The sequence below is a fragment of the Eptatretus burgeri genome, chromosome 8 (assembly GCF_056783735.1).
Source record: "Eptatretus burgeri isolate ZD-2024b chromosome 8, Ebu_testis_v1, whole genome shotgun sequence".
In the NCBI taxonomy this organism is placed as follows: domain Eukaryota; kingdom Metazoa; phylum Chordata; class Myxini; order Myxiniformes; family Myxinidae; genus Eptatretus; species Eptatretus burgeri.
This window is the reverse complement of record NC_140968.1, coordinates 62,294,892-62,311,011: the sequence shown is the minus strand read 5'-3', so window position 1 is coordinate 62,311,011 and position 16,120 is coordinate 62,294,892. Positions and strand designations below refer to the sequence as shown.

Here is a 16,120-nt window from a genome sequence, read left to right as displayed (position 1 = left end):
CCAAAATAAATAAAAGTTAATAAGGACCCATCATACCCTAAAGATCCTGAGGACCCAAAATACCCTGAAGACCCAAAAGTCTCTGAGGACCAACAATACCCAAAAGGCCCTGAGGACCCAAAAGACCCAGATGATCTAAAGTTACCAAAGACCAAAAAGACCTGAAGACCCAAAATATGCCAAGGACCCAAAATACCAAAACTACACAAAAGTACCGAAGGACCCAAATGACCCAAAATAGCCAAAAGATCCAGATGACCCAAATGTCCCTGAAGACCCAAAAGACCCACAAGACCCAGATAATGTTGTAACAAATCAAATATTAATTAATACAAACAACAATAATATTAGTAGTATCATTTGGCAAGAATAATAATTAACGAACGTATAATCTCCACTCTGGCCCAAGCACATCTGGGCTTCGTGAAAGGCAAACCGATGCTCAAGCAGCACAGCAGGCAGTTGTGCAGCGAGGCCTCAAAGACCAATGAAAATTTGGTCCAATGGACCAATGAGCCTACTCGTAATTCTAAAGGTTCGAAGGGGTAATTCTTATGGGTACTAAAGGGTAATTCTAAACGGTTCTAAAGGGTAATTCTTATGGGTTTTGTTCGTTTCTAGGATTTTCCTATTTCATATTAAAAATGCCAAACTGAACCACGTCCTTCAGACACAGGTGTAATTTTTTTTTTTAAAGTTTTTATTTTCACGTCCACCAACTAAAACTAGCAGATGAAACCGAGCTTAACTTCCCATCCGATGGATGGCGGAACACAACAGACAAGGATGAGGGTTGATCAGGTTGGGTCGAGAATGCAGCCCAGATTAGACAGCCCCAAAGGTGAGTGGTACCATCAGCTATCCTGCCAAACTAATTCTCCTCTGCCCATCCCTTTTCCTTCCTGTAAATACTTCTTCGTGTTTATTCTCAATTTAACTTCCTCCACTCCTTCACCTGTTTCTACTTGTTTCCTGTATATAATATGTATTCTTGTCATGTGTTCATAAACGCCAAAGGGCTTTTTGCTGAACTTTCCAGACTATTTATTTGCAGCTGAGAATTGTCATTGTCGTCTCTGTTCATGGGGTGCTTGCAGGTGCAGATGCATGTGAACAGACGTCGTTTGCATTTTTACGTCATGAGATGCCCGTTCGCATGGCCAACATCATGAAGGAAATCAACCTTCTTCCGAGCCCTCTGTTTCAGACACCGTCGGTGCAGCTCGTCTATAGCTGGTACTTGCGAGAATGTACGGCCTTTTAAGCATTAGGCTCATGGAGGAGGTGCACGTATAGTACCTCATCAACAAAGACACTAGGAGACATAAATGTTCCGCTCATCCCCAACCTGTTACAAAGTACGCTGATGGCCCCGAGCTGAGACTATGACATGACTTAAGCCGATGTAACAGATGGATTTATAAGATCAATGCCTTTTTTCAGGATTTTATTTTTCTACGGTGAGCTAAAGGTGGAAGAGCTTGTACAAAGAGTGTCTTCAGAAAGTATTCACACCCCTCTACCTTTTCCACATTTTGTTGCATTACAGCTTGAATTTAAAATGCATTAAATTTTTTTTAAAATTGTCACCAATCTACACAAAATACCCCATAATGACAAAGTGAAAACATGTTTTTAGAAATTCTTACAAATACATGAAAAATGAAAATCGGAAATGTCTTGCATCAACCAGTATTCAACCCCTTTGCTGTGACACTCCAAATTGAGCTAAGGTGCATCCAATTTCCTTTGATCATCTCCATCTATGGCCAATTCAAGTGATTGGACATGATTTAGAAAAGAAACACACTTTTCTATATAAGGTTCAACAATTGATAGGGCAGAAACTTTACCATGAAGTCCAAGGAACTGTCCAGAGAACTCCAAGATAGAATTGTGAGGAGGCTGAGATCTGGGGAAGGGTATAAATATTTATAGAGTGTTGAAATTCCCAAGAGCATAGTGAGCAACATCATTAGGAAATGGAAAAAATATAGAACTGCCCAGACTCTTCCTAGAGCTGGCTGTCCGACCAATATGAGCACCTGGGCAAGAAGGACCTTGGTCATGGAGGTTCCCATGAACCCAATGACCACTCTGGCAGAACTACAGACTTCCTTGGCTGAGATGGGAGAACTTGCCGGAAGGACAACAATCTCTGCAATACTTTACAAATCTAGGCTTTATGGGAGAGTGGCCAGATGGAAGCTGCTCTTGAGAAAAAGGCACATGACAGCACGCCTGTAGTTTGCAGAAAGGCACGTGAAAAACTAAGAGCATGAGGCAAAAGATTCTGTGATCTGTTGAGATGTAAAATTGAACTCTTTGGCCTAAATGCAAAGCGCTACGTCTGGCGTAAACCAAGCACAGCTCAAGACCCATCTAACACCATCCCCACAGTGAAGCATGGTTGTGGCAGCATCATGCTATGGGGATGCTTTTCAGCAGAAAGGGACTGGGACACTTGTAAGGGTAGAGGGTGCATTGAATGGAGCCAAATACAGGGAAATCCTTGAGGAGAACCTGCTTCAGAGTGCAAAAGACCTTGGACTGCAGCAAAGATTTACGTTACAAGAGGACACTGACCCCAAGCATACAGCCAACGCAACACTGGAATGGCTTCAGAACACAAACATGAAAGTCCATGAGTGGCCCAGCTAAAGGTCAGCCTTGAATCCAATTGAGAATCTGTGGAAAGACTTGAAGATTGCTGTTCACCGACACTCCCCATCCAACTTGACAGAGCTTGAGCAAATCTGCAAAGAAGAATGGGGGAAAATCCCCAAATCCAGATGGGCAAAGCTGATAGAGACATACCCAAGAAAACTCGAAGCTGTAACCGCTGCCAAAGGCTCTTCGACGAAGTATCCACTCGGGGTTGAATACTTATTGACGCAAGACATTTCAGATTTTCATCTTTAATTAATTTGTAAAAAATTCTCAATACATGTTTTCACTTTGTCTTCATGGGGTATTTTGAGTAGATCAGTGACCAAAAAGTTTAAATTTAATCCATTTTATATTTAGGTTGAAACACAACATATGACAAAAGTCAAGGGGTGTGAATACTTTCTGAAGGTTCTGTAAATCACATCTTGCTTAAGGCATTAGGATACAATGGACAAATAAACAGGACTGTACATAGAGTTTGAACCTGGCATTCCTACTTTGGAAACGATGTGCTTAGAAGAGAACATCAACCAAACAAGCAATTAATGAACTGCGTTTTAGCTAATTTGTGCAAATAACTATGGTTATTACCTCTACCACCGAAGGTGGACAAAGGTTATGTTTTCACCCCTGTCTGCATGTTTGGTTTTCTGTCTGTGAGCAGGATATCTCAAACAGTTGTGGACGGATTGTGACAATTTGGTGGACAGGTTGGGTACGTGACAAGGATGAATTGATTCGATTTTGGTGAAGATTCGAATCAGGATACGATTCTTCACCATTGAGAGAGCCTGGTGTTGGCTTTGCGGTTAGGATGGTGGCTCAGCATCCTAAAGTCCCGAGTTCGATCCTCATTGGCCACTGAATTAACACCAGGGGGTTTACTCAGCCTGTCATCCTTCCAATGTCGGCGAAATGAGTACCAGTATACTGGTAGTAGGGGCACTGCATCAGCGGCATAGCCGCGTCCCCAACCAATGATGCAACCAGCAGCCAAAAAGGCAGCACACAATGGGAACCATTGAGAGATTGGGCCAAAAACGATATACAGAATGATATTTCAAACCATTGTGGAAGGGTTATGGTAAACCGATGCGGATGAGTTGGTTATGTGACAAAAACAAGCCGATTAGGTTTTGGTTAAGGTCCGAATCCAGATCCGGCCTATCAACGGGATACAAAACGTAAACTGTTCAGCCTGGCTGAGGTATGTGTTCTACCACTATACAGAGTGCCATTCTTGTTTGTCAGTGCGAAGGAGAGAGCCCAAGGATAGTCTAATAAAATGATTGCATTATGACATCAATGGATTGACCTTTTTTGAATAGCCTACGTGCATGTAGTGCACAATTTCCTGCGAGAAAATATCTGTTTTATTTCAAGTTGGTATGTGATAGTTTATGCATCAATAATACAGTGGTTAAATCGTCTTCTTTAATGATTGATAGTTTATCCTACATTCTTGTGAGGTTGGACAGGGGATATGTGGCCCAAGTCCTTCACGAACCGGCTCGCCATGCCTGACGTTCGATGAAGACCATGGTTGGAATTTGGAATTTTGACGTGGTGCTGGCAATAACTCACCTACTCTTCATGAAGGACACCATGGGATCTTTAATATCCATCAACTAATTCCAGCTTAGAGGTTCGAGGCAAGATCAGTAATACGACAAGAGAGAGTTAGTTTGTGTCATATCCTATCTCGATGCTATAAATCAACATATGGTTACAAAACACAAAGTACGAGATATTCAAAATGGCAAAAGTGGAATGTTGGGGCAGAATGACAAACATGCATCAAACGACATCAAAGGGTGTTGATGTGAGTCACTATGCGGTTGGTTAGGAGAAGTTGAGCTGGGGACTCATGAAAATACAGCTCATCGACCCCAGGTTTATGAAATGCCAATTTTTTTTTTAAACCTCCTTACAGGGAACACAAACTGATCTCATGATCATAACAACTGTCAAGACAAAAAAAAAAAAAAAACATGCCCAAACTAAAGAATCCTCATTGCATTGTGTCCTCTCATGACCCCGGCGTGTTCACTTTTACATGCCATTCCATAATAAACAAACTCGTATGCATCATAGTCACTTCCATGTAACTCAACAATGTGAAATATTATTTGCTGGTCGTGGGTAACAATGGAGCCATTCCCATTCTGTACTGTAGGATGTTTACTTGGTCGTAATTCCCACTGTGCTGAACAACATTGACGACTGGTTAATTCACGAATCAACCCACAGTCTCTTGTTGGATGAACCATGAAAATAGCTTGTGCATCAACGGATCCTAACTTTGAAACACTTCATTTCAAAATACACAGGAATTTGCTCACAATAGGTGTTTTTCATTCTTTTGTTCTTTTTTTTTTCAATATCTGTTGAAATTTGTGCAGAAACGTTTGCAACCATTGTTCAATGTTCCCAACAGACGCGACATTATCATTGTTGTCCAAAAGCCTAAATAACCCTCGTAAAGGGCATGATAAAATGGAACTTTTGACTATAGTTGCAGTCTGTGAAAAACACAGAAGAGCATCCTGCTAAAAGCAGTATCAGCTGCTAAACTAACTGCAGCATCAGTCAGACGACAAAGTCCTTAGAAGACAGAAAGTGCTGCTGTGGCACAGATGTTCATGGCAATCATTCCAGATCAGAGCTGCTACTTGTATATACTCCTTCATGGGACAGCCTTCCAGTTCAACTCCAGTGGATAATCCACTCTGTCCTTACAGCCAAGGGTACCTAAACAGAAAACGTTGAGACGGATCATGCATTCTGGCTCTGTGGTCTCGGATATGATTTTGTTTTTGACCATTAGTTTTGGACTTTGAGCTATGGTGCATGTATAGTAACTTGACAAGTTTTGTTTGACTTCGTACTTTTGTCTCGAGGCCGAAGTACATGTATTGAGCTTTGTTAGGCCGAAGTCACATTTGCCACGGCGGCCGTGGGGTCTCCAAAATCTATGGCCACTAGCAATTATAGGGCGGCCGCAGTATTTCCACGGTCACACAATGTAGCAGTCACATATGTTTTTATTTTTCGGGTAGTCGCACGGCGTATTTAGAAATTGTGGAGACCAAAAACATGGGGGTGCCGTATGGTCTTTGATTTGATGTCGCACGGTGACCTTAAGGGGGCCCTGCGGCGGCCATATAATTTTCAAGGCAGACGCAAGGTAGTCTGAAGGTGCCCGCAAGGCGACCGCAGGGGGGCCCTAAGGCGAACATGCGGCCAAACGGACGGTAACGAGTGGGTTATTTATTTATTTATTTATTTTTTAACCAGTTCTTTTGTTTTGGCTTGTCGAATTGCTACGTCGAACGTAGAAATGAAAAAAGTTAGAACTCCGCATCTATAATTCCACGGCGACCCCTACAGCCTGTAAAATATAGCCAAACAGCGTAGGGCCACCCTGAGGCCACCACAGAAATTCTGCAGCCGCCGAACGTTTCTGTCAATTCAGAGGGCGTACGGCCGCCGTATCCTCACTGTTGAGCAAATGTGACTTAGGCCTTATATGCTTGTACATATATGTCCCGTGGTAACATTTTTATCTGTATTATAATTTTAAAAATGCATCTCCCAGCAGGGAATGGCTGCCACTGGTCTATAAATGCATCCATGGATTGACTACTTTCCTCAGGCAGGTAGCCTCAAGCCAACGGTGGCTGGCTTTGCTAATAAAGCCTATGTAGCCTGACTGATTCTGCGGTTAGCAGTGCAGCTGCTGACATTTCCTTTGACAGTGGGCAGTTCTATGTTCTTCACTGATTGAAAATGAAGTGTAATTTGTATTATATATTGGTAAAACATGACATCATGTGTCTGACCATGCATTTTCCATCATCCCGCTCCCTCTAAAGAACGAGGATCTGTGTGAGAGAGTGGCCCAGGTTGCCTTGAATGGCTCACTTTGGATTTGGAGGAATTTTTTGGAGGCAGGTCGAATGGTGTAAGTTAAGGCCATTGATGGGGTGGTGGTTCTTTCAGCCCTAAAAGGGGTAGTGACTGAGTGTGGAAGACAAATGGAAAGGTGTGTGTATGGTTATTGATTTGAGCAGTGGATGTTATGAAGCTACTTGGTTGGTTGTGTGGTTGTGTGTGTGTGTGTGTGTGTGTGTGTGTGTGTGTGTGTGTGTGTGTGTGTGTGTGTGTGTGTGTGTCTGTGTGTCTGTGTGTGTGTTTTTTCTGTGTTTTGTTCTTGAGTGGTGCATGTTGTCAGGTTGGGTGTTTGGTTGGTTGCTCCAGTATATATTTTTGGTGCTGTGGACTATGAGAATGGAAGCTGTTGTTTTGTTGTTGTAATTTGTGTTCTCGCTGACTGTGGTAGGCATACATATACACCCAAGTGAACTTGCTGTACGTGGAGGCATATCAGGGGCAGATCCAGAATTTTTTTTTGGGGGGGGGGTTCACTTCAGGTTAAGATGTTCTCCTATTTTGAAATATCCCACCAAGCCTTATTCAAGTCAATGTAATCGTTAAGGGAAAACTGGTTAATCTATCCAGAGCAAGCAGTGTCTGACCATAAATTTACATTCTCCACAAAAATTTTTGGGAATATTGAGCTTCTTGATGAAAAGGCCTCAGGCCTGTCACTCACTGATTCTCAAGAAAAGCTGACGATTTTGGAATCTCTGCGAAGGATCTTTGCAGCAACAACAATGTAAATACACCAAATGTTTCTCATACAAATCAATGAAAATATCAAACAGACAAGCACAAAATGCGGCGAAATGACCCAGAGCACAAAACCAAAACTCGCCATTGCAGATCATCAGATCATTAATTTTAATAATGGATGATGTAGTCACTGAAACTTTGAATTACCTGGGGAAAAACTTCAGGATTTTACTACGCTTTGCTGTAAGACACGATCCCAAAAATGTTGCCTTTCTCTCGGGAGCCAGAACTACACATTGAGTCGCAGGGATTAATACAGAACCAATGGAGAAAAGTATCATGGCTCTGATTAATTGTCGAGTGAAAGTAAAAGACGTGTGATTGCTGATTGTCCAGTGATATTCCGCACGAGGATCATGTGACATAATTGTAAGGGCGGAGGGGTGTGGGGGTTCACGTGCACCCGGTGAAGCCTCCCTGGGTGGCTGACCATGCATTGTGAGATGTGCCCCTGCTGGTCCACCTTAGCTGACCGTATCAAAGTTGAAGGGCCGAAACGGGATGATGCTGTGGACATTGACTGGAGACCCGGCTAGTGAGGCACACTTGTGGCTCAGGTATATTTTGAAATTGTATATATTGAAATATAAAATTAGCAGAGTAGATCTACTTTACTTTTGGTTGGAAGCACCATCTTCTTCTTCAAAAATTTATAATCCCAACCACCAAAATCTTATAACATACATATTGTTGCGGCCATGGATACCGAGACAACAGCTTGTGACTCGGGGATTAATCCCCGGTTGTCCTCACAAGAGCCGGACCTGGGGCCACCGCTCACAATTAACGTTGCGGTATGGTGGGTTGCTTTAAAACCACGAACGCCAACCTTTAACCATGAGTTCCAGTGTCCACTGTCTAATTATGCTGTTTAACTAGAGGCCACATGGCTACCTGAGCGGGGAGCGCGCCCTCGGCAAAGCACCAGTCTTATCTCGATTAGATTTTAATTAGGGCGGCCGAGCGTTTTAACCGCTGGTGCGTGCCGACTCTTTTTTGGTCATATCTGTGGTAATTACCTCCCAGTCTATCGATGTTCAGACAACGCTCGACCAATGGAAGGAAAGGACAAACACGGACAGGTTGGAAGTTGACAAATGATTTATGAATAATAAAATAAATAAATAAAAATAACTTTTTATTTTCTGAGGTAAATAAGTGAATAAATTCCAAATAATCGAAATGAACAGTCGATCAGGCAAAATCAATCAAAACGACAGGAAAGAGACTGAGAGCAGATGCTTATCGGGGGTTGACTTACTTACAACTAAACACAGACAAGGGCACCCAGCAGATCATTTGAGGGGGGGGGGGGAGAAGAGTTGTCTCGCTCACCAGAGAGAAGTCATCCGTGAAGTGGAAACATCCTAAAATGTGTGTGTCTTGTCCATCGTCAGCACCCAGCCTTGCCATGCACCCACTCGTGAACAGCCTTGGATGCCAGCCGACGTTTGGGGGACACCGAGATTGTCTGTCACGGGTTTAGACCCTGGTGCTGCGACACGGGCAGCTCCTCACACTTCACGAAACTGGTGACATCCAGTGACCCACACGGTCCGTTGGTGACTGACCCGTGCTTCACTCTTTGTCGGCGCTGCTCACACCCACACGCGCACCACACGCTCACTTGCTCAAGCACTGGAAAGGATGTAATGACTGGCGAATTGTCTTGTTGGTGCTGGTCAGACACCCACATGCTCACCTGCTCGCTTCCTCACTCAAATGCTTGCTTTTCTCACTTGCTCGCTTCCTTCCCTCGCTTGCGTGCTCACACGCTTCCTCGCTTGCATGCTCACACGCTTCCTCGCTTGTGCGCTTCCTCTCTGGCTCGCTTCTTCCCTCACGTGCTTCATCTCTCGCTTTATTTTTCCTCAGAACGGACCTCCAATTATTTTTATATATGTGGCCCATCTCGGTGGGCGCAGAGTCCCCCCCCAAACTCACCCTGCCCCACTTGCGCACCGTTACCATGACAACCTGTGTGCTCCAAAAAGGGTAGGACTCAGCGCTCGCGAAAGAAATGTGTGTAAACGTGTCTGTCGTCAAGAATGAAGGACAAATGTGTCCAAGAGCCGTGTCCTAAAGGTTTTGTCTTCACCAGAAGAAGAACAAGAAGAAGAAAAAAAAAACAACAAAAAAAAACAACAACAACTTCCGATATTTCATCACGTTCCTTGATTGAGCCAATAGCGAGACCCGTCATGGACGATCGTCGTTCATGACGAGAAAATCGTGTATTTACGAAATTATTACTCATTAAATGGAATAATCTTTAAATAGTAACGTGAACTTTTCGAAACTTTAAAGCAAATGTCCGAATATATTTAAAAGTTCATGATAGACACTCTCAAAAGGTACCCTCAATGCGAGGATGTGTACAGGTGTTTAGTACTTAAGGAGATCCGGATCTGTATATAAAAGAGCTGAGTCGTAAAGGTTTTGTCTTCACAAGAAGAACAACAAGAAGATGAAAGAACAAGAACAAGAACAAGAACAAGAACAAGAACAAGAACAAGAACAAGAACAAGAACAAGAACAAGAACAAGAACAAGAACAACCCGGAACTCTCTTTGGCCTAAGTCACATTTGCTCTACGGCGGCCGTACGCCCTCTGAATTGACAAACGTGCGGCGGCCACAGAGTTTCTGACATGGCCTATGCCGTTTGGCTATATTTTACAGGCCGTAAGGTCGCCGTGGAATTATAACGCGGATTTATAACTTTTTTCATTTCTACGTTCGCCGTAGCAATTTGACAAGCCGAAACAAAAGAACTGATAAAAAAAAGTAAAAAAAAAAATAACCCTTTCGTTACCTTCCGTCTGGCCGCACGTTCGCCTTAGGGCCCCCCTGCGGTCGCCTTGCGGGCACCTTGAGGCTACCTTGCATCTGCTTTGAAAATTCTTTGGCCACCGCAGGGCCCCCTTAAGGTCACCGTGCGACATCAAATCAAAGACCGTACAGCAACTCCACGTTTTCAGTATCCACAATTTATAAATACGCCGTGCGGCTCCCCGAAAAATATAAACATATGTGACTGCTACATTGTGTGACCGTGGAAATACTGCAGCCGCCGTATAATTGCTAATGGCCGTAGATTTTGGAGACCCCACGGCCGCCGTGGCAAATGTGACCTCGGACTTAGAGCCACGTCTCGCAAGCGAGACAGCGGCTAAAAAATGCTTCCCATAAGAAAGGGGATCTATTCTTTACCCTTCTCAACCAATCACATTTAAGATCCCATTAGACATGGGGATGGGGCTAATCTGAACATGCATTTAAGGAAATAACTGTCTGAGGACCTGGATGTGTGGATGCATTCATCAGACCGCATTCTGAAATTTGTAACAATATGTATATATATATATATATATATATATATATATATATATATATATATATATATATATATATATATATATATATATATATATATATATATATATATATATATATATATATATATATATATATATATATATATATATATATATATATACATATATATATATACACACACACACAAGTATACACTTTTTAAAAAGTACAAACGACCCATAACACATCTCAGCAGAGGTCGATATTTATTTGTGGCACATGGTGAACTGGCGCTGATTTTCAAATTGACCACCCGCAGCTTATAGGCAATGTTGACTGAGGCAAACAACTGAATTGTTCCTTCCCGTTGTTGAGCAGGGTCTCCGAAATCGTTGCTTACACTCATCTTGCACAGTACCTTATGTTTCAAATTTATCAAGAATTCTTTTAATTATTATTTGTGATGGAGTTGCCATTACAACTCCACAGTTTTTTCACTTCACACACATTTTCAAATTTCCAATACTGCTTCAAAATTTGTTTGCGCTATTACGTCAAGTAACACTCTGTGATGCTGTTTACACTATGCATTGTGGTTATCATTCCGCTTTTGTCTTTGTGACGAATGCCATCTGTTCGGTGTATGCTTCACTAATTAGAGGCACATTAAAATTGGGTACCACCATGACTACGTGAATAGATATTCATTAAATATACACGTACATATACGTTTTATGAGATACCCTTTAAAATGTACATACATCTTTTTGAGACACCCTGTACATACATATATATATATATATATATATATATATATATATATATATATATATATATATATATATATATATACAAACATATATATATATATATATATATATATATATATATATATATATATATATATTGTTGTGGTTACCAAATTCGCAAACCACCATTCAGGTCCCTTAGGTGAGGTATCTCGGCAAGTATATGTGTAGTTAGGCCCAAACCCGTTGTCTAGTGGGAATACATGTCATTTATGCGTACTGCGACTCTTCAGGATAGCCGTTTTTCTTTTGCTATCTTTATTTTGGACCAACCGCCATGATTACAACCACAACCACCGCTTCACCACAACCGCCACGACCTTCACGTCACACCTCGCAACCGTAGCATCGCCACCGTTCTTGCCCCGCTGTGGGTACCGGTGTTGGACTCGTGCAGGGCGCGCGTCGAACAGCGTGTACAAAATCACGGATTTTGTGCTTCAAAAACGGATCAAAAACGACACACGCCCACTTTTTGCCGTCCAATCGGTGAGCGAGGGGTGATTTGGCCCCGCCTCCAGGACGATCGATATATGCAAATTTGTGGATCAAAAAGCCTTCACGCCCACTTTTTCTCGGGCCAATGGGGAGCGAGTTGAAAGGTCGAAGGGAGGGGGTCAAAGATGAGAGGGCGAAGTTACGGGGCGGATAAAAGGACCGTGTTCGTCAGTCCAAGAGAGTCGAGAGTCGGAGAGTCCAGAGGCGGAGAGTAGGAGAGTCGGAAGCAGAGGGTCAAGACTTCGCGGGCGGTGGAGCTGCTCGTCGTGTGCGTTGGAGTCGGAACGGAGGGGACGAGCTGTGGAAAGGCGGCGACACCAGACGAGGGGGTGCTCGCGTCGTGCAGGGAGCTGCACCCGAGGGAGGCCGACAGAGCGACCTGGCCGAGGTGGAGACGCACACCAGGGATAATAAAGATCCTCTATACCCCGAGCATCAGCAACCCCCTCCTGTTTCCCCCCGCGCTGAGATAGTGCGACCAAGGGGGCCCCTTTCCCACCCCCTACCAGACACTGCCCGCGAGGCCCGCGGGGTTGGGGCGCCATCGCCGCTCCGCGTCTCATCACCAGACGGGTAGGCCCGACCCGATCTCGGCCTCAGGCCCGCCTCATCCTTGAGGGTATTTCTTTTCCTTGGTTTTGGGTATGTGTTGTCGGCGCCGTCTGTGAAGTAGAATTGTATAAGTGTTGCCGTGTGCTCGGTAGTCGGTATTAGCTCTGCATTGTGTTTTCGCTTTCACATTTGCTTTTTGTGTAAATTGCATTGTGTCTTTTCTGTGTGCATTTGGTGGAATTGTATATGTGTGCTTCCCGTGTGCCGCGAATAAATGTGCTTTTGTGTTGAACTGTTTCCCGCTTCGCTTCGTCATTTCTCCCATTGAATCCTCATCTTGCTTCACGTAAAGGGTTGGTAGTGGGCTGAATACGCCCGATAATTAATCGAACCGTCGAGGTCGACGATAACACCGCTCGGTTATTCTGATAGTATGGAACGGGTCGCTTAAGTGGCCCGTGTCCGAAGTCGACCTGCGGCGAGGTGCGATCGCCCGGTCTACCCTCCGCGTGGGTACTTAGGTAGGTCGAATTTGGCGAGCAACCCTATCCCACGCGGGGGCTGATTGGCTCGATCGCGGTGAGACCGAAAGGTCCACCCGTGACTGGTTCCCGGCGTTAGTCCGAGAGGGTCACGACTGGATTGTCCGTCCGGTGGGCGACGTGCCGCGATTCGAGTTACGTGGCCGTCAGCACGCCGGCGGGCGCGAAATCCGCAACAATATATATATATATATATATATATATATATATATATATATATATATATATATATATATATATATATATATATATATATATATATACAGTGCCTATAGAATGTCGACACCCCCTTTCAAAATTTTCACCTTTTGTGAAACTTTTTCACCTTATGGCCTGAAACTTCCAAGTGAAAAACAAATTCTACAAATTTCAGAAAATTACTTAAAAATACAAAACTAGAATATATACCTATCTCCTCACTGGCCATGCAACTAGCCAATTCTCTCGTACCCAACGCCTCCTGGATGCTGTGTCTCACAAAGTTGAAAAGACCTGCCTGATCCTCTTGTTTGGCATCAGAAGAGTCTGAACCAGACTTAAGTAAGACAGCAATTTAAGATACAGTAATGAACCTGGACAAACGATTTGACAATTCCAACAAGTCAACATTATCTTATTTTGAGATATTTGGCATGTCCATGGTGCCACATGCCAGTCTATGGTGATAAGGAAATTGAAAATCTCCTTGAGCACTTTTCAGCTGTTTTGATGAAGGAGGAAATCACAGAAATTCTGTATGAGTGGTCCAAACTGAAAAGCTGGATGGCAGCATTCAGAAGAGGGAATCTTCTGGATTTATACAGAGACTTGATGGTACAGAATCCACATCATCTGAGCCACCAACTTGTTTTGGTTCAGATGGTCTGACTCTCAGTCCATCCACCACCTCCTGTGAAAGGAGGTTTTCTTGCATGAACCGGGGGAAGCCTCTTTGTTGCATGATACTTTCGCGTCAGACAGCCTATGTTAACACGGGCCCTCTGTGCCACATGACTTCACTCTATTGCAGCTTTTCAGCACATCACTTTTTACACTTTTGATGGGGCAGCCATTTTTTTCTGTACCATCCTTCTGTACTCCATTATAACGAAATGTACTTTTGGCAGACTGTCCTGTTTTAACAAACACATTTCATCCTGATTTATAACAAAGTGAAATGTAGATTTATTTTTTTTAATCTAATGGAAACAGAATCTGTTGCGGAGAAATCAAGAAATACAAAAATATTATGGTGAGTTATTTAAGCTCCATTGTGCACAAACAGGTCAAACTGGATATGGTGCGGATTGTTTTAATTTTTTCCCCTTCGATAACACAGCGGTATGTCACACTTGTGTGCCCTGAACATGAGGGGTTCCCTTTGTTTATTTATTTTTTATTTTTTAAATTGGTTTGGCCTGTTTGTATGAGCCTTGTGTGGCTTGGTGGTTAAGGCGGTGGCTTGGGATCCTTGGAGTCCTGAGTTCGAGCCCCGCTGGCCGCTGAGTTAGCATCAGGGAGGTTGACTCAGCCTGTCATCCTTCCAAAGGTCGGCGAAATGAGCACCAGTATACTGGTAATTATCCCTGCAGGGTCGAAGGCGACTAAAGGGTTGGCATCAGGAAGGGCATCTGGCTGTAAAAACATTGCCACAAGAAAAGGTACCATGATTGGAGCCCGTAAAAAGCTGACCCCTGTTCAGGGATAAAGGCTTTCAAATGGTGTGATGATGATGGTTTGGCCTGTTAGTCTTCCCATCTGAACCCTTGGCTCATGATCCAAGGAACAGATGTTATAATCCCATTATACCTACTGTATGTGTTTTCCTATCGACGAACCACCTTTAGTGGGGCAACTTAGCTAAATATAGCATAACAATTGTGCATTTTGTGAGGAAAGCACCAAATTTGGCACACTAGTAGCCTATCATATTATGAACAGATTTGGATATTGGGCCATCTCAAATTCAGCCGCTGATGGCTGTAGCAGCCATTTTCCACTGCCATCAAAAATTTTGAGATGGCCCAATATCCAAATCTGTTCATAATATGATAGGCTACTTGTGTGCCAAATTTGGTGCTTTCCTCACAAAATGCACAATTGTTATGCTAAGTTGCCCCACTACTTGTAGTTCATCTAAAAGTACACTCGTGTCAACTATTGTTTTTGTCCTGTTTGTGATATGCTCTCCATGAGCAAAATATCACTGAAAAAAAAGTGGAGGATAAAATAATAGGTATCTCATCTCTGTCATCATCCCGAGTTTTCTTTGCTCTTTTACGATGCAATAATCAATAATTTTTTTAAAATCTTTAATTACATTAATAAATGATAAAAGCGTAATTGTAATAATCCCCATGCGTGCTGACAGGTTTTCTCGGAGTTTCACTGAGCTGCTCAAGTATCAGAATACAAATGAGAATGATGAAAATATTTTGAAGAGGTACGTATCTCAACATGCAGCTGCAACTTTAGCTAGTTCTGCTTTGGTTCCAGGGATCTTTGATTCCTTTAGTGGTAGTTATTAGCAGCATTCGTTTTCGTTATCCATTGCTGTAACTTTGAGTCATGACGCATTTAATTAAATGCGATGCAACACATTTTCAGATGGTGTGAGAACATCAGCAGTGTTTAGATTTCCTGATGTAGCCTCAAAAATATTTTCGAAATATTGTGACGGTTTTGGAAACGTGCCCCGGGGATAGCATGCATGTGCACGTACGAGTCCCGAGAATGAGTTATTTCATTAGTTTATGTGGTAGGTAGATCTTCACCCCTTGTTTAAGGGTTTGGGGTTGTGGGGGGGGGGGTGTTAGTTTGTGTATCCCTGGTTTGATGTCTCCCCCACCCTCCAACTTTCAATCTTTCTACTGAATCCACCATCGGTCTGTTCCAACAATTCCCCTCTTCCTTTCTACTCAATCCACCAATAATCTCCTTCACCAAATCTCAAGTCAATAACCCCTCTTTCTTCTCGTCAGTCTTTCTTTCCACCCAACAGGTTTATTCTCATCCTTTGGTGTGTTTGTCTTCCTCGCCACTAAAATCAACTTTATTT

At 43.1% G+C, this 16,120-nt stretch overlaps 1 protein-coding gene across 2 annotated transcripts in view; it reads left to right on the top strand.

Moving 5' to 3' along the window:
- Positions 1-16,120, top strand: part of LOC147021861 (pyruvate dehydrogenase (acetyl-transferring) kinase isozyme 2, mitochondrial-like) — a 116,775-nt gene that overhangs the window by 1,116 nt on the left and 99,539 nt on the right. The window contains exons 2-3 of one of the 2 annotated variants that reach the window (XM_085892277.1): positions 1,098-1,236; positions 15,434-15,505. In XM_085892277.1, the coding sequence (XP_085748403.1) occupies positions 1,098-1,236; positions 15,434-15,505 (211 nt within the window). The remainder of the gene's footprint in view (positions 1-1,097; positions 1,237-15,433; positions 15,506-16,120) is intronic. The other variant, XM_085892278.1, reaches the window with a different exon arrangement.